We start from the raw sequence: 27,817 nt of genomic DNA, 5'->3' as shown, positions 1-27,817 counted from the left end.
TTACCAGGGTCATGTGCTTAGGACAGGGCCTGGCGCGGGGAAAACACCTCGAACCCATTCGTGATCATTATGCACCTAAATCATTCACCCCTGCTCTCCTCCCCACTGCCCGCGTGTTACTTCAAGCCGGATACTTGGTGATTTTCTTTCCTTGCCCTCCTGGAACCAAATGTCCCGCCTGTTGTCCTAGTGTTAGAAGCCAGAAGCTACGCTCTCACTAGCTACTAACTGTATGGCCTCGGGCACATTGCTTGCCCTCCCTGCCTCAGTTTCCCCCGCTGGGAAACGGATGGGGATTACGTGGGATTACATTACTTGGGCAAATACATGCTGTCTATCTCTGGGCCTGCTTCTGAGCCTGAAGACAGGAGCTGCCGGGCCTCCCTTCCCTGAAAGGGCTGCAGGGCCAACCTGGCCAGGAAGACTTGCACCTTGCCTGGCACGGGGCAGGTGCCTATTAGTGGCAGCTTGGCTTGGTCTACGGCACTGGCACCAGACGAGGACTCCAGTGCCTGGGACCAGACTCTGCAGTCACTCTTTCTGCCTTGTTCCCCCAGCGTGGCTTGGCAGGGTTCACACTCCATCAGCGTGTTAATGGGTCACTTTGAAATGACTCTCATGCTTCCCCAAGCAAACTGCAAAAGACCCCTGCAGACAGATTCCTGTTTCCTGGTGGTGCGGCAGGATGCGGGGACACTTGGCAACTGTGTGGCTGGCCCATGGGGGACTGAGAGTTGGCTCTGGTGCTGAGCTCTTGATGAGACAGAGAAAATTGGATCCCGGCAGAGACTCCCATCAGCCATGGGGACTCACCAGAACAGATTCTCACCCCAGGGTGGCAGCGGGGGATGTATAAAATCTCCAGGGCAGGGGGAGTCGTTTGTAAGAAGCTTCCATGGGATTCTGCTCTGCTTCCTCAGGAGCTGGGGGCCAGACCTGCAGAAGCCTAGGACCTTCAGGAAATGTGACCTGGTGTGCAAACCCTTGGGGAACCGTCCTGCAGGGCAGCGGCAGGGGGAAGCAAATGTTCTGTCCTGGGAAGCCCTGCCCAGTGCGGCCGGTTCCTAGCTGGATGACCTCAGACAAGATATTTCACCTCTTGGAACCTGTTTGCCTCGCTGTGACTTGGGGATAACACCACCTGCCTGTTGGAGTTGATGTAAGACTCAAACGAACGAGAGTACGGACGTAAAATAATAATAGAAGTCATGGTCCTAATGATGGCTAATGCCTTCTAAGCATTTACTATGTGCTAGGACATATGGTCCCACACATTTCGCGTGCATTAACTTGCTTCACATTCACAAAAGCCCCATGAGGTACTTGCTGTAATTATCTCCACTTAACAGATGAAGGAACCGAGACACAGAGAGGGTAAGGAATTTGCCCAGCATCACACCACAACTAGCACAGAGCAGGGCTGGCTTTCAAGGTCAGGTTCATTGGCTCTGGAATGCACGCTCTCATCACAGTGCCACACGGATCTCCACTCCCACTGCTCTCCCCTCACTGTCTCTGGCCTCCACGCGATTGTCAGGCACAGTCCCGCCTCCGAGCCTTTGCACCTGCTGCTCTCCGCTGTCAGGAACACTCTCCCTCGCTCATTTCCGCTCAGTCTGGATGCCTTCCAACACGCCTCTCCAACATCTTCCTTGCCCTCCTCCCATTTTCTGACCCCACTCCCTGGCTTTATCTTTCTCCTTAGCACACACCGCTTTTTAACATGCTATGTTGTGCTTTATTTTTATCTTGCTGATTGTCTGTGTCTCTTACTAGAATGCACACTCTAAAAGGGGAGGGGTTTTTATTTTTGCCCACTGCTGTAGCACCAGCACCTAAAATAGTGTCTGGAAAACAGCAGAGGTGCAAAAAGATTTGTTGCATGAATGAATGTTGGACACCGTTCCAAAACAGGGGAGCTTCACACGGTGTACGGAACTATTTGACCCAGATCCTGGGTTCCTGACAGCTGACCAAGGCCTGAGGTTGGCCCGGGTGTCCACAGGGTGTCTGGGCCAGCACACAGCAGGGTATTCCCTGCTCAAGGAAGGTCCAGGACTGCCCACAGCCCGTGCTAAGGGCTCAGAGCCTCACCCCCCCCCCCCACCCCATGCTGCACTGGGAAACAGGAACACAGAGGAGCGAGGATGGCACGCGTCGGTGTTGGGCGGAGATGCGGCCCACTCAGGGGCCCACACAGACCCTGAGCCCTGCCACCCTGCCACCCTGCCACTGCGCCTCCCAAACGCCCATTCTCTTCTCCCCCTTTACCTGCAGCCCCGGCATTCCAGGAGGTCCAGGGGGTCCAGGAACACCCGGGGGACCCTGAGGGAGAGGAGAAGCAATCAGGCCCAAAAGAAAGCTCTGCCCCACCGCTGGGGGCAGCGGCATCACGGTGGGCAAGCCACAGGGCGCTGGCGGACAAGTGGAGACACAGAGGAGACAAGCGACACACACCTGCGGGCCCGGCTGCCAGGAGCTGCCCATCCAAAGTCCCGGAGCACCCTGGGTGGGAGTGGGGGTCGCAAAAGAAGGGAGAGGTTATAGGCAACGTTCACACCAAGCGCAGGGCTGCGTGGGGAGGCAGCTGGCTGGGGCGCAAAGCCCTGCGGGGCCCTCGCATGTTGAGCCAACACAGGAAGCCAGGCCTCTCCCCCCCCGGCAGGGGGGAGAGCTCTCAGCACCACTTACCGGCATGCCAGAGAAGACGGGGTCCCCTCGAGAAGGGCAGGAGCACTCCCCTGGCTCGCCCTGAAAAGATAAGAGCCTTTGTCAAAGGGGGGCAAGGATGGGGGACCTTTTGGAAACCAACATCCGGGAGGCAGCACACGCTCTAAGATGGAGAGGCCAGGGTTTAAATCCAGAATCTGCCTCTTACGACTGTGCCCTTGGGCACCCTGTTCAACCTCTTAAGCCTCAGTCTCCTCATCTGTAAAATGGGCAGCATAGCACCAAACGCATAGGCCATCAGGAGGATGGAATGGATGAACCCATACAGAGTTCCTGCCCCACGGAAAGCACTCAGCCCTCAAGTTCTAAGCGCTACTGTTATTCCTGTTGGAATAGCAGCAAGGAGGCCAGAATGACTCCTCCGTGTGCATACATTCCCCCGGGGGCGGGGGGGTGGGGCTATAGGGGTTGTTTATTTCTCCACGGTATTGGCCACAGGGCCTGGGGACTTACCTTCTCTCCCTGAGGTCCCTTTTCACCCTGCAGGGAAGAAACACAGTGAGGTGAGTAGATAGGGGTGTGGAGGCGAGACCTGCTGGGGCTTCCTGCCGCCCTGAGGCACTGTACTCACTGGAATCCCTCTGGCTCCTGGAAGTCCTTGCTGCCCATCAGGGCCCTGAGGGGAGAGAGCCCATGGTCAGTGGCGAGCCAGGACAGCAGCCGGCCATGTGGCCCACCGGCAGGGGAGGGCAGTGGGACAAGCAGAAGCCTGCACCCCAGTGCCCGTGTCCTAGAGGATGGGACTCTGGCGTAGGAGACAAGGAGAGAAAGAAGGAGAAAGACTGGCATTTCCTGAGCACCTTCGGGGGGTCAGACACGGGGCCCAGCACCGGTCGGAGAACAGAGTGGGATCCCCACTCCCATCCCTGCAGGACGGTACCGTTCTGTTTTCCAGGTGAGAAAACTGAGGTTTAAAGAAACTTTGTAATAGACCCACCCAGAATCACTGCACCCAGCTATATGGGCCCAAAGTCCCTGCTGACGCCCTCTCTCTCCCCCTTTAGTGCTCGCCACACGTTCCATCACCAAGGTCATCTCAGATGACTTAGCAGGAGATGGGAATTTCTGCCCTTAGTTTATCACCAAGGATTTGAAGACTCTGAAAGGCTGTCACTGGCCTAAGGTCACACAACTTGCACGGTGTGTGGGGCTGGGACTGGGGGGGCCTCCCGGCTGGGGTTCAACCCGAGGGAAGAAGATCTGGAGAAGTCTGCCTGGCTGTTCAGGGGCATTCTGATGGCTGCCTTCCTGTGGGACATGCAACCTTCACACACGGGACTTGCAACTCCACGAGAATCGGGACTGCCTTCACTTTCACCTCCGCCTTTACCCAGGGGCTCCCTGGAACAGCCAGGGACCCTGTGTCTGGGCGACACAGACTGGTTGCACAGATGTGGGCGAGTCCCTGGCCCCTCTGGGCTTCAGGGCACCCTCAAGAGGACCCCATCAGTGATATTGCCAAACCGGAACTGGAATTTCTCTGGGGATCCATAAACATAGAAAAGATATCTTTCACTGGGCTGTTTTCAACATTCCCAGAAACCCAAGAGAAATTACACATTTGCCCACGACCTGGCATGGCACAGCCTGGCTGAAAGGTAGCACTGCTTTGATTTAGGCTAGAATTATACCATCTCGTAAAATTCTAGTGGGTTCATGTGGAGTAGACGCTGACTATTATACAGGTATTTGATGGATGAAAATAAGGAAAGGCATTTATTATTACTTAATCTGTGCAATTTGTTCAATAGGCACATCTTTTAAAACATGGGAATGAGGGGCGCCTGGGTGGCTCAGTCAGTTAAGCGTCCGACCTCGGCTCAGATCATGATCTCACGGTTCGTGAGGTCGAGCCCCGCGTCGGGCTCTGGGCTGACAGCTCGGAGCCTGGATCCTGCCTCGAATTCTGTGTCTCCCTCTCTCTCTGCCCCTCCCCTGCTCACACACTCTCTCTCTCTCTCTCTCTCAGAAATAAATAAGCATTAAAAAAATAAATAAATAAAACATGGGAATCGTGGGTGGGACAGAAATAAAGAGAGGTCTTTGAGGGTAATGAGGTTGGTCTAGATAGATCTGTGCTGGCCAGTATGGTAGCCAATAGCCACATGTGCTTATTGAAAATTTAAATGAATTGAAATGAAATGAAATGTAAACTTTAACTCCTCGGTCACACTAGCCACATTTCGAGCGCTTGAAAACCACGTGGCTACCGGCTACCCTCTCGGGCAGTGCAGAATAGAACATTTCTATCATTGTGGACAGCTCAATGGGGCAGCACCCATTTAGATGAGCCCCCAAGGACCAGGCTTTGAAGTGGGGTGGGTGAGTTAACATATGGGCTTTGAGTCAGACAGACCTGGGTTCAAGTCCTGACTCTGCCTGCTCATTCTCTGGCCTTCCGGGGGACAATGATAGCCAGTCCCTCATAGGGCTGTTGTGAGGTTTAAGTGAATCTCTCTTGCTTTAGAGCTCAGCACAAGGCCTCAGCGCAGTCACTGCTCCAGAAATGGTGGTGATCAGTGATGTCATTCAGGTGGCCTCCCCTCTAGACAGTGTGGTTTTCCTTCTCGGAGGCTGGGCCTCTCTCCTCCCCTTCCCCACGCTGTGGGGCCCGGTCAGTCAGCCCTGTGCCCTCTTCCCAGCAGCACCAGCCCGGCCCCAACAGGGCCTCCAGCACAGAGCACAGACAGGACCCTTACCGGAGGCCCAGAGACACTGGCACCAGGGGGCCCCATCGGCCCGGCAGCTCCTTTCAGCCCCGGAGACCCCTGCAGAAGAGAGAGCACAGAGGCTAACAGCGGCAATCGGGCAGGTGAGACGCATCAGACCAGGTGTTGGGTGGCCCACCGTTGGGCATCACTCACTCCCATGTCCCCGTCCCCCCTGCCAGGGCACTCAGAAGCACCGCAGGTCTAGCGCCCTACGAAGCAGAGGCTCACCTTGGCACCTTTCTCTCCGGTGGGGCCAGGTGGTCCCCGAGGTCCCGGAAGCCCCTGCAGACAGAGGGAAGCACAGTTCCTTAACCCCTGGCCCGAAGTGGCCCCTTCCCCGGCCAGACTCCTCTAGGCCAAAAGCAGACGTACCTGAATGCCAGGCAAACCCTGGACTCCAGGTTCCCCCTGCAATTTAGAAAAGACAGACTGGGCCACTGGCCCTTCCCCACTGGCAGACCTGGTCTGGGGTGGGGTATCTGCCAGCCCAAATTCAAGAGAGCTCCCCGGCAAGACCGTGAGGGTCAGAGAGGTGGGGGTCAAAGCCAAGGTCCCCCGCAGGAGTGATGACAGGCCAGGGCTACAGCCCAGTTCTTCTTCCCAAAGCTGGGCCCTTGAGCACTGGAGGCCAGGCAGAGCCCCATAGTTTTAGGGACAGATAGGAGTGGGCAGATGGTTAATAGAAGTGTTGGGAGGCTGGGGGCAGGCAGGCCAAGGGAAGGCTAGAGACTCACCTGCGGCCCCTGGATTCCCCTTCCCGGAGGTCCAGGCTCTCCCTGAAGAGACAGAAGGACAAACCTTGGCTTGGGATTCCCCACTCACCGAATAGCCTCTTCCCCAGCCTCTTCTCCTTTACCCCCGCACCTCCACCTTCTCCCTTCTCTGGGGCTGATCTTCCCCACTCCAGGCCCATGCCACACCCCCCAGCCCTCACCACACATACCTGCAGCCCAGGCTCCCCGTACACACACCTACCTGGGTGCCCTTCAGTCCTGGGGGCCCTTGAACTCCAGGTAGACCGGGCTGGCCCTAAAAGATACAGGTGGCCCATGGGTCCCACAGGGAAAAGGGTGCAGGTGGGAGAGAAGGCAAAGCTCAGGCAGGGAAAGACCAGAGGGCAGGTAGCCGGAACTCACCGGTTTCCCAGGCCGGCCCACACCTTCTGGGCCCGGCTCTCCTTTGGGGCCGGGCTTCCCAGGCAGTGCTGCCGTGCTCGGCACCGCCCCCTGCAGGCTGGGGCAGGCAGTGCAGCCATCACCCTGGTCAGAGAGAGGCGCCCCCAGTAGTCCTTGAGCCAGGGCTGACAGGCAGGCCAGAAAGAGGCACCGGAAAGAGGGGGGGTCCCTGCGCCCCTCTGAGAGCTCTGCCCCTCCACTGCCCCCACCTCGGTCTGGGAAATCAAAACACGCCCCGACCCTCCCTGCTCTTCCCCTCCCTGCCTTGCAGAAGAGCTGAGGCATCACCCGGCGATTCCGGTACCCCGCTAGGCTCGCAGCCTGACTCCGCAGTCCTTCACCTCATTAGCTCTCAGCCCCATTTCTTTTTGTCCGGGCAACAAAGTCCCCCCTACCCGACTGACCTTTTCTCCTTTCGGGCCCATGGGGCCCCGCACGCCAGGTTCTCCCGACAGTCCCGGCCGCCCCGTGGTGCCTGGCACTCCAGGATCTCCAGGGTTCCCAGCATCACCCTGTAAGGAGTAGGCTTCAAGGAGGGCAGAGGTGGCCCAGCTGGGGGCAGACTGCCTCTTGGGAACTAAAGGCACTCAGAGCCCTTTGCTGGCCCCTGGGGGCTGCCCAGGGAGTGGAGAGCGGGCACAGGGCGATCAGGAAAAGGAGGTGGAAAGCGCCTCAGAGAGGTGGTGCCCACCCGTGCCCACGAGGCTCTCTCACCTTGTTCCCCTTCGGTCCACGCTCTCCAGCCTTGCCCTGGGGAGAAAGCATTTCTAGCACCCACTCACTCATAGCGGACACCCCTAAGCGTCTGGCACCGTGTTAGACCCAGGGAACTCAGCAGGGCACAAAACAGTCCAAAATCTCCTCTCTCGTCCTAGCGAAGCAATGCTGGATAGATTAAGAGAGGAGCCGAGCCAGAGTCCTGTCTGGGTGACCCCCGGCAAGCTGCCTAGCCTCTCTGTGACTCGGTTTCCTTACCTGTCGATGGGAATGCTAAGAATGGCGTTGGCTTCTACCCTGTAGAGTCCTTGTGACATTAGATGAGCTAACGTGTGTGAAGCAGTGTGTGGCACCCAGCATACGCTATGGCAGTGCTCGCTGTGACCAGTAGAGCGAGGACAATAATAATCAGTCCCGTGGTAGCCATGGGTCATCCTGAACACCTATCGTATGCCGCGAAGTGCTTCACACACGTGATTCCTAGGCCCTAGGTGTTGGTGATTGCAACACCACCACGCAGAGGAAACAGAGGCACAGAGAGAACAGTAACTTGTTCAAGTCAAAGTGTGAGTGAAAGGCAGAGCCAGAATCTGAACCCAGGCCCGCCTGGTCCCAAGTTGGTGCTCTTTCTTTCGTACGCCCTGCCAGGCCGGGTCCCAGGATGAAGGGCTGAGGCATCCTCTGGGGACAGAAGCACCGACCCTTCCATCGACTCCCACCTACTCCCCACCATCCAGGGAGCCAAAAGACCCGGGCAGGGTTCGTCCCTTCCTTTGCGCCTCTCCTGCAGCAACCTGGGAGCTCACCTGTTTCCCTGGCAAGCCAAAGCCCGGGGGCCCAGGCTCTCCCTTCTCTCCAGGAGGGCCAGGCAAGGCCACCGCGTAGCTGTCCCCATCCTGAGGCTCGGACAGGGCTGGGCATGGCTCACAAGGCTCCCCCTGCCAAGTGAGGACACAGGGTTGGGGGATACCAGGCCGGGCCTGGAATCGGGGGCTGGGGAACGGAGCCGGGCCTGACACAGCGTCCCTGCTGGGCGAGGGATATCTCGGGAGAGATCGCGGGAGGACAGGCAAGAAATGAAGGTGGGGCCAAGTCATCAAGGGTCTTGAATGCCATGCTAAGGAGTAAGATGTTACCCTCAGGCAGTGGGGAGCCTTGTGGGGATTGAATTAGAGCAAGATAAGTGTGTGTTTAGGAAGTTCACCCTGGCTGCAGAGGGGAGAGTGTCTCCAGACTCACCTTCTCCCCTTTGATGCCTGTGGATCCCACTGGCCCTGGTGGACCCTGTGTGATTAAAAAAAAAAAAAAAAGAGGCCACGTGTGAGGCCCAGCACCTGCCTGGGCTATGCTGGGGCACAGTCCAGGTCTGTCGTCCCCCCCAGTAGTAGGTAGCACCTCCCGTCTTGCCCTTTTCCCAAGAGCCGTTGTATCTAGAGCACTTACCGGCCGGCCAGCTGGCCCTGCCTCCCCAAAATTACCCTGTACAAAGCAGAGAGCAAAGGGTCAAAGAGAGGGTGCTGGGTCAGTCCCCAGCCACAAACCACAAAAGTTGCCTCTTAGGACCTCTAGACTACCCCTCTCATCTCCTGGCTAGGGAAACTGAGGCCAGGGATTTCCCCAAGGTCCCCAGGAGAGTCTGTGGCATGCTCCCCAGGCTCACTTCACAGAATCCTAGCCCCGCACGCAGCCCTCACCCAGCACACGAAGATCATTAGCTCATTCATTTGTTCACTGGATGCCTACACGGCTGTGCCCCGGGCAAGGTGCTGGTGGGTCGCAGTGAACAGCACGCCCAAACACCTTGTGCAATTTACACACTTGTGGGGGACAAAAAGTAGTTTTTAAGTCACAGTAAGTGTAAACAGCCAGGAGGGCTATGAAGGGCACAGACACAAGGGAGGCCATTTTGGACAGGGTGGTCAGAGAAGTGTTGACCACAATTATTATCAGAAAGACGAGAAGAAGGCCATCCAGTGAAAGAATAGGGGGAGGGGGGAAGAGAGGGAGAACGTACGAGATGGTGGGAGCCACGAGTACAGAATCTAAGAGGTGGGGACATTCCTGGTTCCAGAGCGGAAGGAGGCCAGCACATCCACAGCCCCGGAAACGGAAAGGGAAACGGAGGAGAGGAGAGTCAGAAGAACCGGAAAGGCAGGCAGGGTCCGGCCAGGGTCTTGTTAAGCATAGCAGGACTTTGCTACAGAGTCAATCATGAAGGATTTTAAGCAGGGAAATAATGAAACCCGAGTTCTTTTTGCAAGGGCACGTTATGTTAGCTGCTGGGTGGCAAACGGGCTGTGGATGAGCTACGGTGGCCACAGGCAGGCCAGACTGGGGGGCTGCCGCCAGAGTTCAGGTGAGACTGGTCGGGACTCAGATAGCGGTGGCGCTCACAGAGGTGGAGAGGAGCGGGGGAAGCTGACAGAGATGCCTGTTGGCAGGACTGGGGGAGATGATGTGGGGGAAGGCAGGGATCCAGGCTGCTGCAGGTTTGGGATCTGAGGAGCTGGGGACGTGCCATTTACTGGGACAGAGAAATCTAGAAGAGGAGGCAGCTGTGAAGTGAGGGTACAGGGGCCCCGTCTTGAGAAATGACGGGTGTGGTTTGCCTGACAGAGCAGAGCCCGAACATATATTTTGGTATTTCTCACGCTTGGACACGCATCCACCCGTGGAAGCCCTCATTTGGGTAACACTGCATTATAAGTTCAACGCTGTCATTTGTCCCCAACGCAATCATAAATACAAATGTGAACACGGGCACTGAAATCGAGTAACCCTGCCGAGCAGCGAAGATTACAGACTCTAGAGCCAGATTCCTAGGCTCGGATCCCAGTTCTACACCCGAACACCCATGTGACCTTGGGTAACTGACTTGGCCTTCTATGCCTCTGATTCTTCATCCGTAAAATGACAATAATGGAGTAGCTCCCCCGAAAGGTTTTAGGGGGATGAAACAAGTTAATACGTGCCTAAGCACTTGGAACGGTGCCCGGCACATCGTAAGTGGTAAAGGAGAGGCAAATATTGTTATTTTATTAAAAGGTAGTCTTAAACGTGCTTAATTGTTTTAGATTATCAATAAAATAAACACACAGCACTAAGGAGTTCTCTTGGAGAAGGCAAGGGCTCTTCCAAATAAGCTCATTGGCTCCAGTCTGCAAAGCACGGATGAATTTATTTCACTGTGGGTTTACAGTTTGATCTCTTGTCTGCATCGTCCCTATTCCCTGCCTCCCTGCCAAAAAACCGTGGCGTCACTGACAGCTAACCCAGAGCTCACCTTCTCTCCTTTCAGCCCTGTTGGCCCTGGAGCCCCAACTTTCCCCTGAAAAACAACCAAGTCACAGTTAGAGCACCTTCCCACTCCCACCCCTGCAAAACCCCACGGTTCCAGTGTCCCCCCAGAAAGAGAAAGGCCAGCTTGGAATTACGAATGCCACAACTCCACCGGTAGCTGGGCAGTTACTTCTGTTATGCAGCCGGGCACTTGGAGATTCTAAGAGGGAACTCCGGGGCAAGCAACCCGGGGCAGCATAGGGGTGGAGGGAGAGACCAGGCTGCAGGCCTGGGACACCTGCCTCAGGGCCTCCTTCCTGGTCTCTGCCTTGAGACTCGGGGCCTGTGGAGCCAGGGAAGCCACCAGTGTGGCAAAGATGGGCTGGACTGAGCTGGGCTGGTCACTCACCGGAAGGCCGGGCAAACCGAAGCCAGGGAGGCCCATGTCTCCTTTGGCCCCTGTAGAGGGCCCAAGATGCTGGGCCCCTACCGCTAAGCTGCAGGACAAGCAGGAGTCCCCCTGGGGAAGGAAGTGAAAGAATTGGAAAGGTTCCCAGGAGTCAGAAGGGGGCAGCCAGGGGACCAGTGTTCCTTTACCTTCTCTCCTTTGGGACCTTGGATGCCAGGGTCTCCCTGCAGGGGAAAAAAGGTTTATTGGCTGAGACTGGGCACGTCGGGGCACCCCAAACTTCCTAGCCATATGCGAGGACAGCAATGGTACATACCACAAACCCTTCAAATACCCGACGGTCCTATGGGGTTCAAGATTAGCACCCAGAGCCGGGGCTCATCAACCCATGTAATAGATGGAGGAAATCAGGCCAGGCTAAGCTACCTCACTGGAAAGTTCCTGTACCTACCCTATCACCTTTCCATCCAGCAGATCTCAGGCCCTCCTGAAAGAAAGTGTGAGGGAGTGGGGTGGGGAGTCAAGGCCAGGACCCAAACCGCCCCCCCCAGCCCACTCCCTTCCTCCACCCCCAACCAATCCCCAATCGCCAGGAGAAGGGCCAGCCTCACTCACTATAAGGGTGGGCTCCACCCCAGCTTGCCCAAAGGGCATCTTAGAGCTTCCTCAAGAACCCTAGGAGGTAGCTGTGGAGACGTGGGTGACCTTCTAGCCCAGTCCTAAACTCTATGGTTCAGCCCCCCTCCCCTCAAGCTAAGAGCAGGGACCCTCTGCCCACAATCTCTCTATGGCCAAGAGATGTACCCAGTCCCTCTGCCAGGTACCCAACTCCTCTTCATAACCACGCCTGCAGGTTTTTGTGGTGCCCCTCAATGGTGCCCCTCCTTGGGCACTCACCTTGGCTGGTGCAGGATCACCTGGTTCCCCCTTGGGCCCTGGTTTTCCAGGGAGCCCTACGAAACTCTGGAACCCTTCAGGCAGCGTTGGGCACAGCTCACAGGGGTCACCCTAACAGAAGGGAGGGACCGTGAGCAGACAAGTTGAGGCCGAGACCCCGAGGAAGACAAGGAGCCCTAGACATTGGATGTGCCGGCACCCTACCCCCAACATCAAGGTGGACAGTGGGATCACTGGAGGGGCCTTCTGTTCAACTGACTCATTCACTCCACTTACGGTTCCTGGACATCACAAAACGATATCCTCACAATAAGCCACGAGAAGCCACTGTGTCCCATTTACAGATGTGGAAACTTAGGCGCAGAGGAGCTAATTGACTTGCCACATTCATAAACCATGTGAGCGGCCGAGGCAGGATTCAAACCCTGCTGTCTAACTCCCAAGCCAGGCTCTTGATTTAGTAATTATGCACACACCATAGGAACAAAGATGGGGTCTGCTAGAGAAGGTCCAGTACCCCTGATGCTCAGAGTGTCGCCTTCAGAGAGGAGATCCCTCTCCCACCATACCCTGGTGCAACCTGGCCTGGGACTCACCTTCTCTCCCTTCAGCCCCGGCACCCCTGGCTTCCCCTGTTGGAGAAGAAGCAGTGAACATCAGTGCCGGGTAGAGGGACTGATAGGCCAAGAGAGGGCCCAAGGACCTAGCCCCCCTCTCTCTGGAGGCCTTTGTAGAGCAGCCCTGGGCATGGTGGGCAACAGCACCCCTTCCCCACCGGACTGGGCTTACTTACAGGTTTCCCACCGGGACCTTCCTTTCCTGGCACCCCCGCGCTGCCCTGCGGTCAGAAGAAGTATTAAGGGGGAGGCTCCTGGCCATGACCTCAGCCCATTCACCCCTCCCCCACTTAGTCCTTTCTCAGACTCCCTCTGTATACCCCTGTATACCCCTTCACTGGTACAGCAGGTCAAGAGGAATCTAGGTGACGCCAGAGGAACCATAGCAGACAAGACAGTCAGACATTTCCAGGGCACAAGATCCTAAAATAAGCCCGGGGCCTCTAGTTAAGGCCTCTCTGGTCATTACTAGACTTAGGCCTATCTGTCCCAATGTCTGGAACCCAGGCCAGGGCTCCCATGTCAGCAAGCACTGGGATGGGGGCACTCCCCACCGAGGGGCCTGGCTGAGTTGAGCCAGCCTCAGCTGAATGCCTGGCTCCTGCCCTCCATGGATGCCTGCTGCCCCTGGACCGCTCTCCTCTCTCCTTCCATCATGCAGGGAGCTCCCCCAAGCACCCCTGACCCTGCCTGTGCTTACCTTGTCTCCCTTAGGGCCTGGCGGGCCACCCGGGTCCCCCTGAGGGCAGAAAGAGCATCAGCCAGAGGCTTCCTAGGGAGCCCCCACATCACAGTAAGACCAACTCTAGCTCCCTCCTTTCAACCAGGACCCCCAGACCGAGCCTTATCTCCCCAGCCCTGGCCAGGCAGCAGAAGGGTCTCCGAGGAAAGAATAGCAGACGGGGCAGGAAGTACTCACCGGGGTCCCAGGAAGTCCTATCCCAGGGGCCCCAGGGAGGCCAGGGGGCCCAGGCTCTCCTGCCAGTCCCTCAGGCCCAACAAAGCCAGGGTCTCCCTGGCACAGACACAAGGCAGGTATGAGAGAGCCGCCGCCCCAGCCCCACCTCCCACTCTCCATCCCACAGATACCCACAACTCACCTTCTGCCCTTTGGGCCCCATGACGCAGATCTCCCCTGGCCGGCCCTGTGGGGTCAGGGAAGGTGGAAGAAAAGCCTGAGGCCCTGAGGCAGCAGCCCTGCTGAGAAGAGGCCACACCTACCTGCCCACCCTCAGTGTCCCTCTCCAAAGCCAGACTCCATCCCTGTGTCCCAAGGTCATCAGAGGTCAACCTCTGGGCATTAGAGATTAGGGGCTGTTAGGCTGGGAGCCAGGGCTCCTGGGTTCAGGTCCTTTTCTGTCCCCTCTTTGCTCTGCTTCCTGGGGCACAGCCTCCCCCTTTCTGGGGAGCAAGGCTAGCAGGCTGGGTTCTGATGGCAAAATCCAGCATTCACTGAGAGACACGGGGTTGTGGTGAGGAAGGGTCCCCAGCATCGTACATCTCGGCCTGGCTTTCCCGGCGAGCCCTTAAGGCCTCCGTCTCCCTTCTCGCCTTTCTGGCCCTGGGGAAGGAAAAGGCAAAGTGACTGGGGTTGAAAGAAGGGGCCAGAAGAACCAGAGCAGCTCTAGCTGGAGGAAGGACAGTTGCCTTCTAGGCCCCTGGTCTCTGCCTCCCCTGAGACGGAATGGCTTCAGTCACTGCAGGAAAGTAGACAACAGAAAGAACTTTCGAACCAGCCAGGCCACTCTCGGGGAGTCTATGGCATTGCCCTCTGGGTCTGGTGGGAACTTGGACAGGACAGGGTGACTGGGAGGGAGAGTGAGTAGTGCCAGTTCTGTGCCTTCCATAGGGATGGTGCCCTCCCTCCTCTGAGAAGATTCCAGACATCTCTTTTCTCAAGTCTACAAGGCCCACGCACCTCCCTGCCACCCACCCCTCCAAATCGACGCCTATTACCTTCTGGCCTGTAGAGCCCGGAAGTCCTGAGGGTCCCTGAGATAAGGCGGGGACACAAAAGAACGGGTGAGGGAAGGCGGGCGATGCTGGGCCAGAACCCCACTGCCCTGCCCTATCCCTGGTCCCACACTCACCAAGGCTCCTGACTCTCCCTTCTCTCCCTTCGGGCCTTCTGCACACTGAGCAGGGAGATAAGGTGTTGAGAGGGTCCCAGGGTCACCCTGTGGCCTTCCCCGGGGGCTGACCCCATAGTGGTCTTGAAGTAGGCCTTGCCTCCAGGTCTTACCTGAAGCGGGGCATCCGGGGAGATCCGGACACAGTCACTGCCCTGTGGGTAGGGAACAAGGGATCAGGGGTGGGACCCTGTTCTGAGAAGGATGGGCTCAAGAATCCCGCAGTCCCAGCAGTCATTTTCTAAGGACCCCTAAAAACTAGACGTTTCCCCATACTAACTCCTAGAAAGACCCGACCCCTCAGCCCCTGTGTGGGCTGGGCTGCAGGGTTTTTTGGCTGAGCCGCTGGGACGGTTCCCACACCAGCCCGGCCTCAGGGCACAGCCGGGGAGGGCCCCGTGGTGGGTCCGGCTGGGGCACTTACCCGGGCTCCCTTCTCTCCCTTGGGGCCTGATGGGCCAGGAAGGCCTCGCTCACCTCTCCCTCCCTGTGGACGAGATCAAATCGGGGGCTGGGACCAGAGGGACCACATGGGAGACTTGAGGAAGCTCTCCCAGTCTGAATTCTCTACACATCGACCACACAAGGGTGTGTAAGTGAGCACACTACCCCCCAACCCCCAACCGTGCACGCAGCATATGGATTCCATATGCATTCGTCCATACGGCCCTCCCACCCCAAGAGGCTATATTTGGCAAATCTAGAGTCTCACACAGAGGGTACTCCCCCCACACCCCTACTCAAGCACGCAAGCTCGCACGCAGCCCGCCCGGGGCCACATGGACGCATGTGCGTGGACACGCACACGTAGAATGACAGAGCCGGTGATGGCGAGAGTCAGGCCCCCTCGGTTCAAGTCCTGCCCCCGCCACCTACTGGCACGTGACTCAGGGCAAGTCGCAAGTCACCTCTCTGAGCCTTAGGGTCTTTAACGACAAAAAGGGATTCAGGGGGCCGTGGCAAGGACGGAACATGACACCACAGGCCAGGTGCTCAGCGCGGGGCCTGGCACTCACTGGGCCCTCACACGAAGGCGGCCCCTGGAAGTTGTGCTACATACTCTCCGGCTCGCACCAGCACGCTGTCGCACCTTCACGCGTGCACGGCCTGTCCCGTCGCTCACAAGCCGCACGGGGCTGTCGGGCCCACGGGCACACGGGCTCGCTCTCCCCATCACAGCGGGCCACGCACAGGAGAACATGTGTCCCAGGAAGCACGTCGCCAGACCCCCACACGATCACTCTGACACCCCCAGTCCCACACAGGGGCACAGCTGGGTCTCACTCAGTGTTTTCTGAAGCAAAATGACAGGACCTGTCCCCACTGGATGCTTGAGGAGGCAGGAAGGCAACGTGTGCACAAGTGAGGCCCAAAGCCCGATGCCAGGAGGAGCCAGAAAAGGGGAGCTCATCACATCCTTACACACGTGCACAATCCCCTACTCTCTCCAACACACACACACACACACACACTCACCTCCCACACACATTAGGGTTGGGTAGCCCTAATATAAACACACAGCCACAGGGTCACATGCTGTGAGACAGGCTGGGACCGCCAAAGAGGGCAAGAATGTCCTGTTCTCCATCTTGGACTCACCTTGGGTCCAGAAGGACCAGTTGTGACCTGGATGGGGGGTGGGGAGGCAAAGAGAACATTATACCGCAGCGATGGAAAGAAGACCAAGGGCACAGAGAAGGCAAGCAATTAAGCCAGGGCCACACAGCATTGAGGCTGGACCAACAACAGCCTGAATTCCAGCCCCTGCTCTGCCTCCCAGGCCAAGCACCATGCCGACTTTATATCCCAAGGCTGTCAGACTTGCAGAGGGGTCTAACCTACCTTCTCTAAACTGCCTGACTTTGGCTAGCTCCACCCCCTAGTTGTTAGGATTGCACAGCTGCGTGGTTGCCATGGTAACTCCTGCATACCTGGGGACCATCAGCCTCACCAGATTTGGTGGGGGGCTAGATGGAAAGAAGGCCAGGCAGCAGAGGGGGTACTTCCTGATGTCCCCTGAGGTCAGGGGGCTTGGAGCCAAGGGCAGCCGGGATTATGCCATTCGTGGACCAACGTGGTACGTCAATTCAGGATGTCAGGCCGTGGGAAAGTAATGACTCACGCTACCCACAGAGGAAGCACAGTTGGGTACCAGCTGTGCTCTCACTGAGCCCCTCTCCCTTGTCTTTCTAGACCCCCAGAGGGAGGCTGGACCAGAGCCAGCTAGAGAGGGATAGGAGGGGGGTCCGGAGTCAACATGTGTTTGGGCACCAGTGCTGGGCTGTGTCACCCTGAGTCAGCCTTCCCCTTCTCGAGGCCTCCAAGGTGATGTGGGAAGCCTTCAAGCAGAATGGCCCTGAGTCCTCATGGGGGAACGGAAAGCTGGGATCATCAACCAAGGTCCTGATCCCACCAGTCACCACCCTGTCCCCAGTGCATTGCCCAGATCACAAGCCGTGAGGCTTCCTTCCGTGCAGCCCTTGGTGGGGCTGGGGTGGGCGTCAAGGCCAGCTCTGGGGGATGGGCAGGGAGGCGGTGTGATAAGAGCACAAAGACCCCCTTGTGCTTAACCAGGAAGCTACCAGGCCAACCTCTAACCCACTCCCAGCCCCCGCCCACCCCACCCTGCACACGCTCTATTCACTCACATTGCTCTCCCGGGTACCATGGACACAGGGTGGGCACTGCAAGGGAAGAATGGGCCAGGAGGTCAGTTCTGAGAGCCTGGGACCAGCCCTCACCACCCCATTCCCCCGCTTACACACAGCAAGCACACAGAACATCACGTGTGTCCTGTGTGAAGTCCAAGGGAGCAGGAAGATGGGAATCCTACCAAACAAGCCTCATCTCCCAACTCCCAGCAACCCAGAGCCATTTCTCACTGTAGCCCAGAGAGGAAGAGCAGTGCGATCTGGGTCACACCGCGTGTGGGGGGCAGGGTGAGGCCCAGGATCTGGGGTCCCGTGGCCAAGGCCCGGACTCTTCCCGCGATGTGTATGGCCGCTTGCTGCCCACACAGCAGGAGTGTCCAGGACTAAGCCCACCCCCCACTAACCCACCCACCCAAGGAGAGAGGCAGCAGGCGGACAGGGCCCAGCGTTGAACCCCGAAGGAATGCTGGGAGCTATGTAGTCCTCCCAAACCCCTACGCCCAGCCTCCAGTGCCCCAGCGCCTTGTCCAAAGGGTTCATGCTGGCACCTCCTCTTTGCCAGTCTAGATGGGAGGCTTACCTCATCGGCCGCTGTCTCCTGACGGGCCTGGGAAGAGGGAGGGCATGGTAATGGGCAGGAAGCAGAGGGTACGAAGCACTGCTTCCAACACTCCTACCCAAGAACTGCCAGGAGCGGGTGCCCTACACAGTGCCAGTTACTGTCTGTCTCGCCCCCAGTCATCCTTCCTTCCCAGAGCTGGCTCCTATACATCCTAAGCTCTGTCCAGGAGTGGGGGCAGGTGGAAAGAATGTGGGAGTAGAGTGGCTTAGTCAAGGGGTTTACAGAGGGCGCGGAGAGCAGACCGAGGACACCGTGAACTCCTCCCCCTATACCCACTGTCTCTACCTTTGTTCCCCTTTCTGCCTTCTGGCTGATGCTTCCTGTCAGCTGGGCATCCACCTGGGCAGAGAGAGCAAACAGGAACTGTTGAAGAGGGGGCAGCGCAGGGGCCCATGCTGGAAAGGGGCACCCAGGTAGGGGCATGGGCCCCAGGTACCCCCTCGGCGGGCACGTCCCAAGGCATCAAGAGCCTGCTCAGGCCCCTGGCACTCCCACAGCACCCCCCCCTCCTTTTCCCCCCACCCACGTGATGTCGGAGAAAACAAGACCATGAATCAATGGGATCCTGTGTTCCTGCAGCCAAAGGCTGGGCACGATGCCCAGCGGGCAGGGAGGCTGCCCAGCCTGGGGGTGGGGCTAAGGGAGGAACTGGGCTTCCCTGCCACCCTAAAGAACCTGAGAGTAGTAGGGCAGCTGGCCATGGTGCTGGGGTATAGAACCAGCCTGGCAGTGGCTGGGGCTGGGCCCAGGACAGCGAGCAAGCCCCGAGGGAAGCAGTATGGCCGGGCCTCTGATCCCGGGTACCCCTGTCCTGGAGAAACTGCCTCTGGGCGCAAGCCTGGTCCTGACCTCACCAGGAGGGTCTGGGGTGGCATCAGTGAGGGGTTGGGTAGTGGCAGAGCTAGATGGATACATCCCTCAATGCCAAAAGGCAGGTAGGCACAGGTTCACGCAGTGGGCTCTCTGCTTCCTTGAATCCCATAGGGGTAGTTCATAGATAGGCGGGACTTCCGGTGCCCTCCCTACCCTGGGAACAACTGAACCCAGGGCTGGACCTCAGTCAGGTCAGGGGAGGAGAGTCCCACTTGTACCCACCTGTGGTAGGTGCCACAGGTACCTGTCCACTTACCTTGCTGTTTTGAGGCTCCTCCAGGCAGAAGCAGCGAGTGTAGACCTTGCCTTCGGTCTGTGGATTGATCTCAATGAGCTCATTGCTCTGGGTATCCCGGCGGGCCTTGGAGGTCTCTGGGGGACACTGTCCAGCACAGGGGAAGGGCTGGGGTCAGTACAGAAGTCAGATTGCCCCTCACCCTCTCATCCTAAGATTTCAACGCATCCCCTCCCTGGTTCCCCATCTGTAGCACACTAGCCCCTGGGAAGTGCCCCAAACCCTCCCAGCTGGGCTGGAGCTGGGCCACTCACCCCTCCGGGTAAAATCTCACAGCATCCCTCCTCCAGCACAAGCTCTGGGTCGCAGTAGATGTGTGCCTGCTGAAGGTCAAACTGCAGGGGACACACAAGTCAGTTTCACTTCATTTTACCAAATAGCTCAGTGTCCTGGCTGCCAGGGAGGCACAGAGATGGCTCCACCCCAGGATTAGCCCTCAGAGACCTTCCGGTCTCACCTGGGGAGACCATCAAGAATATGGCGGTCACCAAAAGCAAAATGGAACCGCACACGCAGGAAAGAGGGAGAGGAAGGAGGAAAGTTCACTTTGGCCCAGAGGAACAAGGCGGAGGAGGTTCCATTTAAGCTGGGCCTTGAAGGACCAGTAGATATTCCGCAGATGGGTCTGCACGGAAAAGCATTCCGGGGGGAGGTGACAGCAAAGACAAAGATGTGGGGGTGGGGAAGTAATAGGTGAGATGTCCAGCTAGGAAGGAACTGACCAGAGCAAACAGTATGGAGAGATGTAAAGGAAGATAATACCATAGACATTTCTAGGGACCAGATCATGAAGGGCCTTGCATGCGAGGTTAATATGTTTAGGCTGCATCTGGAGGGCAGTGGGGAACCACGAGAGGATTCTGAGCAAGGGACGGACCTGGTCAGATGCAGATTCCCGGGAGCTCACTCAGGCTCCCAGAAGGCGGGAGCAGAGGCCAGAGCCCGACCTCGCACTCACCGAAACGGGTTTCCCCTGCTCGGCATCCAAGCCCAGAAAGACATGGCCCACAGGCCGCATGGGTCGCCGGGGCCCCAGAGGCCGAGAGGAGGCTGAGGTGCAGTCCACATGCACGGAGGCCACGCGTCCAGCCACACTCAGCACCAGCTTGTGCCAGCGCAGGTCAAAGAGCTGCGGCACCGGGAAGATGCAGGACACAAAGTCACCATCTTGGCCGCGGGCCCGGAGCTCCAGGCTCCGCTCTTGGCTGTTGACTTCCAGGGAAATCTGTGCGGAATTGAACAAGGAAAGGACAGAGAATCAGAGCCCCAGAGCCCCCAGTATGGCAAAGTTCGGGGCCCTCAAGGTCATTTCACAGGAGGGGAAACTGAAGCCCAGAGAGAGAAGGAAGCTGGTGGGGGTCACAGAGCAGTTCGCCCTGAAAGAAAGGCATAGGTGTCGCTGGGGCAGGGCTAGCCTGGAGGGTGGGCGCCGGGATGGAGCAGAGAGGCCCCAGAATTCACAAGCTGGGTCAGAGGCTGGGCCGGACTGGCATGCTAGATGCCCCAAGATCCATGGGGGTGGGGGGGGGGCGGGGCGGGGGGTCCGGCTCACCTGTGGGTACCCGTCTCCATCGGTCACTTGAAATAAATACCACGTGTTCTGGCGGGTGTGTTTCTTCAGCAATAGTGTCAGCACCAGGGCAAACTCATCAGGGAGGCCCCGAGGGAATACTCGTCTGGGGGTAGAGCAGGGAGGGGACCCTGAGGCTCAGGTGAGAGGCCAGCTGCTGCCCACCCTGGGCCCTCAGGACCGCTGAACCTGTGTGGGACACGCACCGGCCCCCTCCTCCAAACCAACACAGCCATGGGCATGTCACTCTACCGACAGCTATTGGGTGCCTACTATGTGCCAGGTGGGTCTGGCTGCCGGGGATAACAGTGGTGAAAACACAGAGAAGGTGCCTGCCCTCGCGGAGCCTTCAAGTCTGATGACGGGGTGGGGAGAGGTAGGGCCCTAAACACAGACTCCCCAGGATGGCCATGTCACCATTTCATTACAGTTGTACTTAAGTTCTTCCAAAGAATCCAGGATGCCCTGGAATCCAGAATAACCGGGGCTGGCCTAGGAGAAGAGGTTTTGGAGAAAACTAAAAAGCATGCAGCCCGACGAGAGCAGGAAGAAAGAAAGAGGGCCATTTTGGAAGATAAGGCTGGAGAGGGAAGGAGGGGCCAGACCTCCCTGAGACTTGTAGGAATTTGAACTTCACATGTGGGCACATGTAGGTGTGTGTGGGCACACACACACACACACACACACACACACACAGCTCTTGCCAGGTTCCCACACACATCCTGGAGTCCTCACAGTGCCCTTAGGGTACAGACCTGTCCCCCGACTGCTAGCCAGAAAGAGGGGAGGGACAGAGGAGAGGGTGGGCCTGCCAGGCATCTCCTCTGTGCCTATCTTGTAAGCCCCCGGGGGGTGGAGACCAGGTCGACCCCTGGCAAAGGGTGGGATAAAATGACCCACAGGGGCCTCTGGGTTCAGGCTCCCACGTCCAGAGTTGCTGGGGAGCATTGATTCCCAGTGGTCACACTGGGGCCTTTACCGCATGGGCTGGGTGAGGGGGGCTGCCCCCAGTCGCAGGATGAGGGGCCCCTTGGGGTTGCGGATCTTCTTGATGGCAGATGTTTTCATGAGGTTGAGTCGGCGGATGAGATTAAAGCCTTTGGGGGGAGACACCAGATGAAGAGCTCAGCTGGGCAGGTGAGGAAGGGGTAACAGCCACTCCAGGAAGACGTAGAGGAGGGACGGCTGAACGAGATGGGCACTCACCAGTCACGTTGGTTGATACATGGCTTCTGTGTTCTAACCTGAGTCCTTCCTGGTATGAAGGTGGGCACTGCTCACCTGGAAGACAGTTGGCAATGGGGCACTCAGTAAGCTCTGGCTGAGGTGGCTGTACAGCCAGGCCCTTGGGAAAGCTGGAGAGAAGCAAGTTTTTATTCCCCATTCTGGACCTTTAACCAGGCCCTGCCTTGGGGCTGTTTTTACCTCTTGCCTTCTGACCCTGGCTATCCCGGGAGCCAGGAGGACCCCCAGTATACAGATGGGAAAACCGAGGCCCAGAGATTGAGGCTGCGCTCAGGGCCACTGATTTCACAGCAGAGCAGGACGAGAACTCCCGGGACCCAAACCCCCGAGATTTCAGGAGGCAGGTCAGCAAAAGAAAGAGCAAAAGAAACTCGGGGCAGCCCTAGAACTCAGACGGAATGGGGGCTGGATATATACATGTGCTCCCTCCTTGATACACCTTAGTCGGTGTGCGTGGAGGGGGGGTGCAGAGAAACACTTCGGGGGTAAAGAAACCTCACATTATGCATGCCTGTGTTATATACAAGTACATTTGCATGTCTGCACATGTGTGACTTGGGGATACCCGTGCCACCAGAGATGCCACGTGCAGCTGGTACACGTGTTCTCAGCAATGGCTGGGGTTTGCTTCCTACATCTAAAGCAGAAAGGCAGGCCAGACAGTAGACTTGAGTCAACAGAATGACTTTTCACCTAGAGAACTACCTTATGAAACAGTAAGAAGAGACTGAGGGCCTCAAGAGACCACAAGCTAAAGGGAACCACTAGGACCTTGGGGGTCCAGACGGGGTATGGTAAGTGGGTAGAGGCTCCTAGAAAAGGAGATAGCTTAATTAGGGTCTTCAGAACCCTGAAGGGACAGATGGGCAACAATGGGGCTGCCTCCTCTCCAGGCTGACTGAGCAAAATGTTAAGAAAGGTGCTATAACAGGAGTTAGAGGCGAGACTCCAAAAGGCCTTCCCATCAGTGCAGTTGCGGTAGCTGGGACAGGATAATGAGGACAACTCCTAGAAGCTGGGCACTGGACTCCCTGGCTGCCTAACTGGAGGAAGGAATCCTGGATCTCTAGGCCCAGTGACCCCACTGGAGTCTCCCTCCCCCAGGTCTGGCCAGAAAGACTATCACTGTCTTCAGCATCGGCAGCAGCAATGGGTGACTCACCCTTGGCCATGGGCCCAGATTCCTTACAGATGTTGAAACTCTCTGCCCCATCCCCCAGGCGACCCGGTAAGGGAGAGAGCAAGGCACTCGCGCATACATGCAGAAACACACATGTAGGCACACAGCCCTGCAGGCAGTCACGTGCACCCTGGGGGCACACCCCTCTCACATCTGCACCTTGGTTTTTTTGCCGCCCTCAGCTAGGTGAGGGTTCTAGGAGTTCTATTTCTGCTCAGCGAGGCAGCTAAGCTACGAAGCCCAGAGGGCACCCAGCAGGGCAGGGCAAGTTGCCCGGTCAACTTCCTCTGGCTTTGGGCCCTGGAAAGCTGCACCCTCTGTCCCATCCAGCGTCTGGGCCTCGAGGCGGGCTCTTTATCCAGGATCCGGGGCCAGCCGTGTGGAGGAGGAACACGTGGGCTGGAGGATGGATTCTCCTCCATGAAACGGACTGGAAGGGCTTGGGCCTCTCTCAAGATGCAGCTTCCTTCTGAAGGAACCTCACCGGCCCTGCCAATACTCTGTGTACACGGTGAGTTTACGTGCCGGGAGGAGAGTTGTTCTCTCGTACACGGAGACAGAGGGATATGTACAGATGCACAGAGAGACTCTGTGATGCTCAGAGATACACAAACATGCAGACGGAAACACACATACATACACTCTAGCTCACACTGCACAGGCTCACGGGTACAAACACCTCAGACCACCCTGAGCCCAGCCTGGGACTCTTATAAATGCCCACGTGATCGAGGCACGGGGTCACATATGTACACAGGGCTCCTGTATCTCAAGGAGCCGGTCATAGGCCTATGGCACCCTGAGCCTCCTGTGTCATCTCACCTGTATCTGCCCCATGGCTGCAGGCGGCCCAGAGACTGAGCAGCCACAAGCCAGAAACCCAAGGTGCCCACATCCTGATCCAGAGAGGTCGGCCACAGCTGCAGCACCTGAAAACCACAGAGACTGTGAACACGGATTCCTGAGTTCACGCAGCATCATACATAGGCGAGTAGCAGCCGGCCCATGGGGCCCAGGCCCTAGTACTGGGGTGGCAGGAGGTCTGGCCAGGCATCCGTCCCTCTCAGAGGCCCGACCACAGGCCTTGGGCTAGGATTTTCGCCAGGGTGATATTCAAAATATTTAACCACCGGTATGGCACGGACACCGACCAGCCAGAGCAGAATGCTGGCGGGCGCATTGAGACTGGGTCCAGGCGGTATCTGATGGCGCCAGTGGATAGTTGCTGCATGAAGGAGAAATCTAGAGGGTCCTAGAAGGCCAGGTGAGTTGGGATAGGGAGGGGCCTCGAGACAGAGACTATTTGCCAAGACACTCGGAAGTATTTCAAGATCTTAACCGCCTGTGCATTGTCTCGGTGTATACTAGCCTGGTACCTGGCTAGCTGCACCCAGCTCAGCCTGGCAGCCCTGCCAGACACCCACAAGGTCAGAGGCCAAGTCTCCTGGCAGGTATCACAGAGTTGTGTGCGGGCCAAGGAAGCTTCCCCCCTGGGTACAGTGGGTGGGAGAGCAGGTCGCCGGGCTCAGGACCTTGTTGCCAACCTCCCCTGCTGATGGATGCTTGTCTTTTAGTTTTATTAAACCCTGATGGATGGGCCCAGATAAATCAATGCAGGCTCAGCGAGCGGCCAGGAGAGCCATACATCATCCGGCCTCCCCTGAGACGGGCAGCTCGCGCGGGCACACCCGGAGTCATTCGTGTGTCAGCATGACACATGCCGGCACACGGGCACGTACACACACACACACACACACACACACACACACACATACACACACATCTGTGCCAGTGCATGCATGCATCCAAACCTACCTGCACACCGGCATCCTCCCCGAGACACATGTTCACGGATACACCCTGACATACGCACGTGCCCATAGCCAGCCTGTGACCGTCCCTCCGGTCGGCCCTCCTGCCGGGAAGTTCTTGTGCAAGTCTGACCTCGTTCCCCCCCCCCCCCCCCCCAGCTGTTACGGAATTCTATCACCCTTCCTGAATAGGGAGTCAGCACAGGAAGAACCCCTCACCTCAATACTTTTGGAGATAGGACCCCAGACCCCTTGTTCCTGGGGCAGAACTGTTTCTCCGCCCTACTCATCCTTCCTCCTAGTGGGGTGCACATCCCATCACTGAACCCTGTTCCGGCCTCCTAGTCTCGCCAGTCAGTGGAAGAGCTACCAACCGCGGGAGGCATGTGGACGCATGTGGAGGCGGGAATATCAGTGTGCCTGTGTCCCCTTCCAACTCCTCCTCTCTAGCCTCCACTCCCCTGGGCCCCAGCCACGGCAGGGGCTGCGGGGACAGGAGAGAAGCTTCCTGAGGATGTGATCCCATCCCAATACAGAGGCGCAGGTTTGGGGGCAGGGAGCGAGCAAGCGAATGCAGACCTGGGATGGAGTTTAGAGCTCCCCTACAGAGAAGGCGACTGAGGTCCAGAGAGGGGATGCCATTTGGCCCAGGTCACACAGCACGTTGGGGGCCGCCGAGTCCCCAGCCCCCCACCGGAGGCAGCCCACTCCACCCCCACTTACCGTGGCTGGGGATCCCCCACCTCACTGAGTAATGCAGGCAGCCCAGGGCAGCCAGCCAGGGGAAAAAGGGCCTGGGATCCTCAGGCCCGCTGCGAGGGTCCTCGGTCACTTCTGGCGGCGTGGGGCCCCAGCTTCCCAGGTCGCAAGCTCCTGGGGCTGAAGGCTGCCCCGCGAGCCAGCGCGCGCCTGTCTGCCGGGGACCGCCGGCCACTCCGGGTGGGGGAAGAGGGGCGGTTCCAGGGGGCTGGGGACTTGCCAGGGCCGCTAATGGAACACAGCTGGACCCGCCCGCCGCGCGGGAGGCGGGAGGGAGGCCGGGAGGGGGCTCCGGCGGTGGCAGAGGCGGCCGGCGGGACGCAGAGCCCCGCTCCCGGCCTGGCCCCGCGCCCAGGCCCGCCCCGCCCGCCTCCCAGCCAGGTGAGGGAGCGAGCCAGCGAGCGAGCGGGGCGGGGACCCTGCGTGCCCGGAGCTGCCCGGCGAGGGGGCTCCGCAGCTGGCGGGGGCTGGCGGGTGGGCGGGGAGTCCGGCCCTTTAAGGGCCCGGCTGGACGTGAAGGTCCTCCCCGGTGCCACCCCCTTCGCCTCTCCTGGCCGGGCCTTCAGAAGGCTGGGGCGGACGGGGGGGGGGGGGGGGGGGGGGGGGGGGGGGGGGGGGAAGTGTTGCAGGAAGGGGGGGCGGGGGGGGGTGTTGGAGACCCTCCTCCCCAGTTCCGTGGCAGCGGTGACGTGGCTGCTGCCCATGCCTCCTCGGTCAGCTGTTTCCAGCTTCTCAGCCTCACAGTCCCAGTTAGTGGTTTCTCTCGGTTGGAACTGGGGGGAGGGCCCCTTCGGGTGTGGGAGTGGGCGCTTCATTAACCCCTTCTGCTCTAGCCTCGTCCCCGTCCCCGGGGAAGTGGGACCCAGCCAGCTCCCTTATTCTTCCTGACTCCGTGAGGTTAGAAGGGCTCCAGTCTCTGTCCTCAGCTCTAGCTTTGTGGCTTGGAACTTACTATTTGACTCCCTTTTTTCATCTGTATGATGAGATAATGATCCGTATACCGTTAGTCTGTAAAAGTGCTTATACAGGGTCTGGCACAAAAGAGCCCAGTATAGGGCGCCTGGCTGGCTGCGTCGGTGGAGCATGGGACTCTTGATCTTGGGGTAGTGAGTTCGAGCCCCACCTTGGGGGTAGAGTTTACTTGAAAATAATAAAAAAATAAACAAACATGCAAGAATAGCTATAAAACCCCCCAAAAAGAAGAGCTATAAGAAACTAGGTTTGTCAGGTAATAAAATGGTATCATACAAAAAAAAAAAAAAAAAAAAAAAAAGAGGAACTCAATAAATAATTCACTGTTATTATGACTGTGAACACCAGCCAGGGGTGGGGGTAGCAGGAGAGAAGGAGGTCGGGATTCAAGCATCTACACAAGCGATGGGACTTCTGAGCAGAAAGGGGCAGGTACAGTGTCCCTTTCCATCCAGAGGCAGGGATGATCAAACCCTCCCAAGGGTCCCCTGCCCGAGGCAGCAACCAAATTTCTGGGCACCAAGGCTGAGGAACTACCCAGAATTGGGTTCAAAAGACTCATGAGTGGGGCACCTGGGTGGCTCAGTTGGTTATGGCCAGCTCTTGATTTTGGCTCAAGTCATGATCTCACGGTTTGTAAGGTTGAGCCCCTGCATCGGGCTCTTGGGCTCCGTGCTGACAGTGCAAAGCCTGCTTGGGATTCTGTCTCCCCCTCTCTCTGCCCCTCCCCAGCTTGCCCTCTCAAATAAATAAACAAATCGGTTCTGAGTCCTAGGAATGGATATGGGGGGAGGAGGGAGCAACTGGGGTGTCCTGACCAGGGGAGACTTCCTGCAGACACAACATGGTTGAATGGTAGCCCTGTGGCCCCATCTAACCCGGGAGAGCAGGGAGCAGGCCTGGGATTTCCCGCCTTAAGAGCCAGAGGCGCTGAGTCAGCGGAAACCCCAACCAAGGCCACAAGAGGAGCCCCACTGTGGTCCCAGCCCAGGGAGCCATCCCAGATGTGGCTACGACAGTGGTGGGGCCTGGGAAATGCTGAGCTCAGCAGGCGGGAAGTGGAGGGGTGGGGCTTTCTGGGCACTCCCCGCCTGAGGGGTGGGTAAAGCTCTGGCTCTGCCTCGGGGTAGGGTGCTGTCCCAGAGGGGGGCACTTGGGAACTGACAGGCAACGCA

The 27,817-nt window shown here is 58.0% G+C and overlaps 1 protein-coding gene across 5 annotated transcripts in view; it reads right to left on the bottom strand.

Moving 5' to 3' along the window:
• The window catches only part of COL16A1 (collagen type XVI alpha 1 chain), a 49,679-nt gene extending 23,681 nt beyond the window's left edge, over nt 1-25,998 (bottom strand). For 2 of the 5 annotated variants that reach the window (XM_058718268.1, XM_058718270.1), the window contains exons 1-43: nt 25,635-25,997; nt 23,923-24,029; nt 21,882-21,956; nt 21,655-21,772; nt 20,658-20,781; nt 20,064-20,330; nt 19,360-19,440; nt 19,067-19,192; nt 18,223-18,276; nt 17,896-17,922; nt 17,313-17,348; nt 16,264-16,290; nt 15,089-15,151; nt 14,778-14,819; nt 14,626-14,670; nt 14,492-14,527; nt 14,034-14,096; nt 13,636-13,680; nt 13,455-13,550; nt 13,236-13,274; nt 12,712-12,756; nt 12,515-12,550; nt 11,919-12,029; nt 11,473-11,508; nt 11,210-11,245; nt 11,022-11,132; nt 10,617-10,661; nt 8,777-8,812; nt 8,573-8,617; nt 8,140-8,271; nt 7,331-7,366; nt 7,021-7,128; nt 6,578-6,700; nt 6,417-6,470; nt 6,176-6,217; nt 5,814-5,849; nt 5,670-5,723; nt 5,430-5,498; nt 3,302-3,346; nt 3,184-3,210; nt 2,692-2,751; nt 2,458-2,505; nt 2,272-2,325 (exon numbers count right to left, since the gene is read on the bottom strand). In XM_058718268.1, coding sequence (XP_058574251.1) covers nt 2,272-2,325; nt 2,458-2,505; nt 2,692-2,751; nt 3,184-3,210; nt 3,302-3,346; nt 5,430-5,498; nt 5,670-5,723; nt 5,814-5,849; nt 6,176-6,217; nt 6,417-6,470; nt 6,578-6,700; nt 7,021-7,128; nt 7,331-7,366; nt 8,140-8,271; nt 8,573-8,617; nt 8,777-8,812; nt 10,617-10,661; nt 11,022-11,132; nt 11,210-11,245; nt 11,473-11,508; nt 11,919-12,029; nt 12,515-12,550; nt 12,712-12,756; nt 13,236-13,274; nt 13,455-13,550; nt 13,636-13,680; nt 14,034-14,096; nt 14,492-14,527; nt 14,626-14,670; nt 14,778-14,819; nt 15,089-15,151; nt 16,264-16,290; nt 17,313-17,348; nt 17,896-17,922; nt 18,223-18,276; nt 19,067-19,192; nt 19,360-19,440; nt 20,064-20,330; nt 20,658-20,781; nt 21,655-21,772; nt 21,882-21,956; nt 23,923-23,995 — 2,826 coding nt within the window. In that variant the 5' untranslated portion in view covers nt 23,996-24,029; nt 25,635-25,997. Of the gene's footprint in view, nt 1-2,271; nt 2,326-2,457; nt 2,506-2,691; nt 2,752-3,183; nt 3,211-3,301; nt 3,347-5,429; nt 5,499-5,669; nt 5,724-5,813; nt 5,850-6,175; nt 6,218-6,416; nt 6,471-6,577; nt 6,701-7,020; nt 7,129-7,330; nt 7,367-8,139; nt 8,272-8,572; nt 8,618-8,776; nt 8,813-10,616; nt 10,662-11,021; nt 11,133-11,209; nt 11,246-11,472; nt 11,509-11,918; nt 12,030-12,514; nt 12,551-12,711; nt 12,757-13,235; nt 13,275-13,454; nt 13,551-13,635; nt 13,681-14,033; nt 14,097-14,491; nt 14,528-14,625; nt 14,671-14,777; nt 14,820-15,088; nt 15,152-16,263; nt 16,291-17,312; nt 17,349-17,895; nt 17,923-18,222; nt 18,277-19,066; nt 19,193-19,359; nt 19,441-20,063; nt 20,331-20,657; nt 20,782-21,654; nt 21,773-21,881; nt 21,957-23,922; nt 24,030-25,634 lie in introns of all 5 variants that reach the window. The other 3 variants (XM_058718269.1, XM_058718271.1, XM_058718272.1) reach the window with 3 other exon arrangements.
• Nucleotides 25,999-27,817: the final 1,819 nt, after the last annotated feature.

This window comes from Neofelis nebulosa, chromosome 2 (genome assembly GCF_028018385.1).
Source record: "Neofelis nebulosa isolate mNeoNeb1 chromosome 2, mNeoNeb1.pri, whole genome shotgun sequence".
In the NCBI taxonomy this organism is placed as follows: domain Eukaryota; kingdom Metazoa; phylum Chordata; class Mammalia; order Carnivora; family Felidae; genus Neofelis; species Neofelis nebulosa.
The sequence above is the reverse complement of the archived record's forward strand: the minus strand, read 5'-3'. Positions and strand labels throughout refer to the sequence as shown.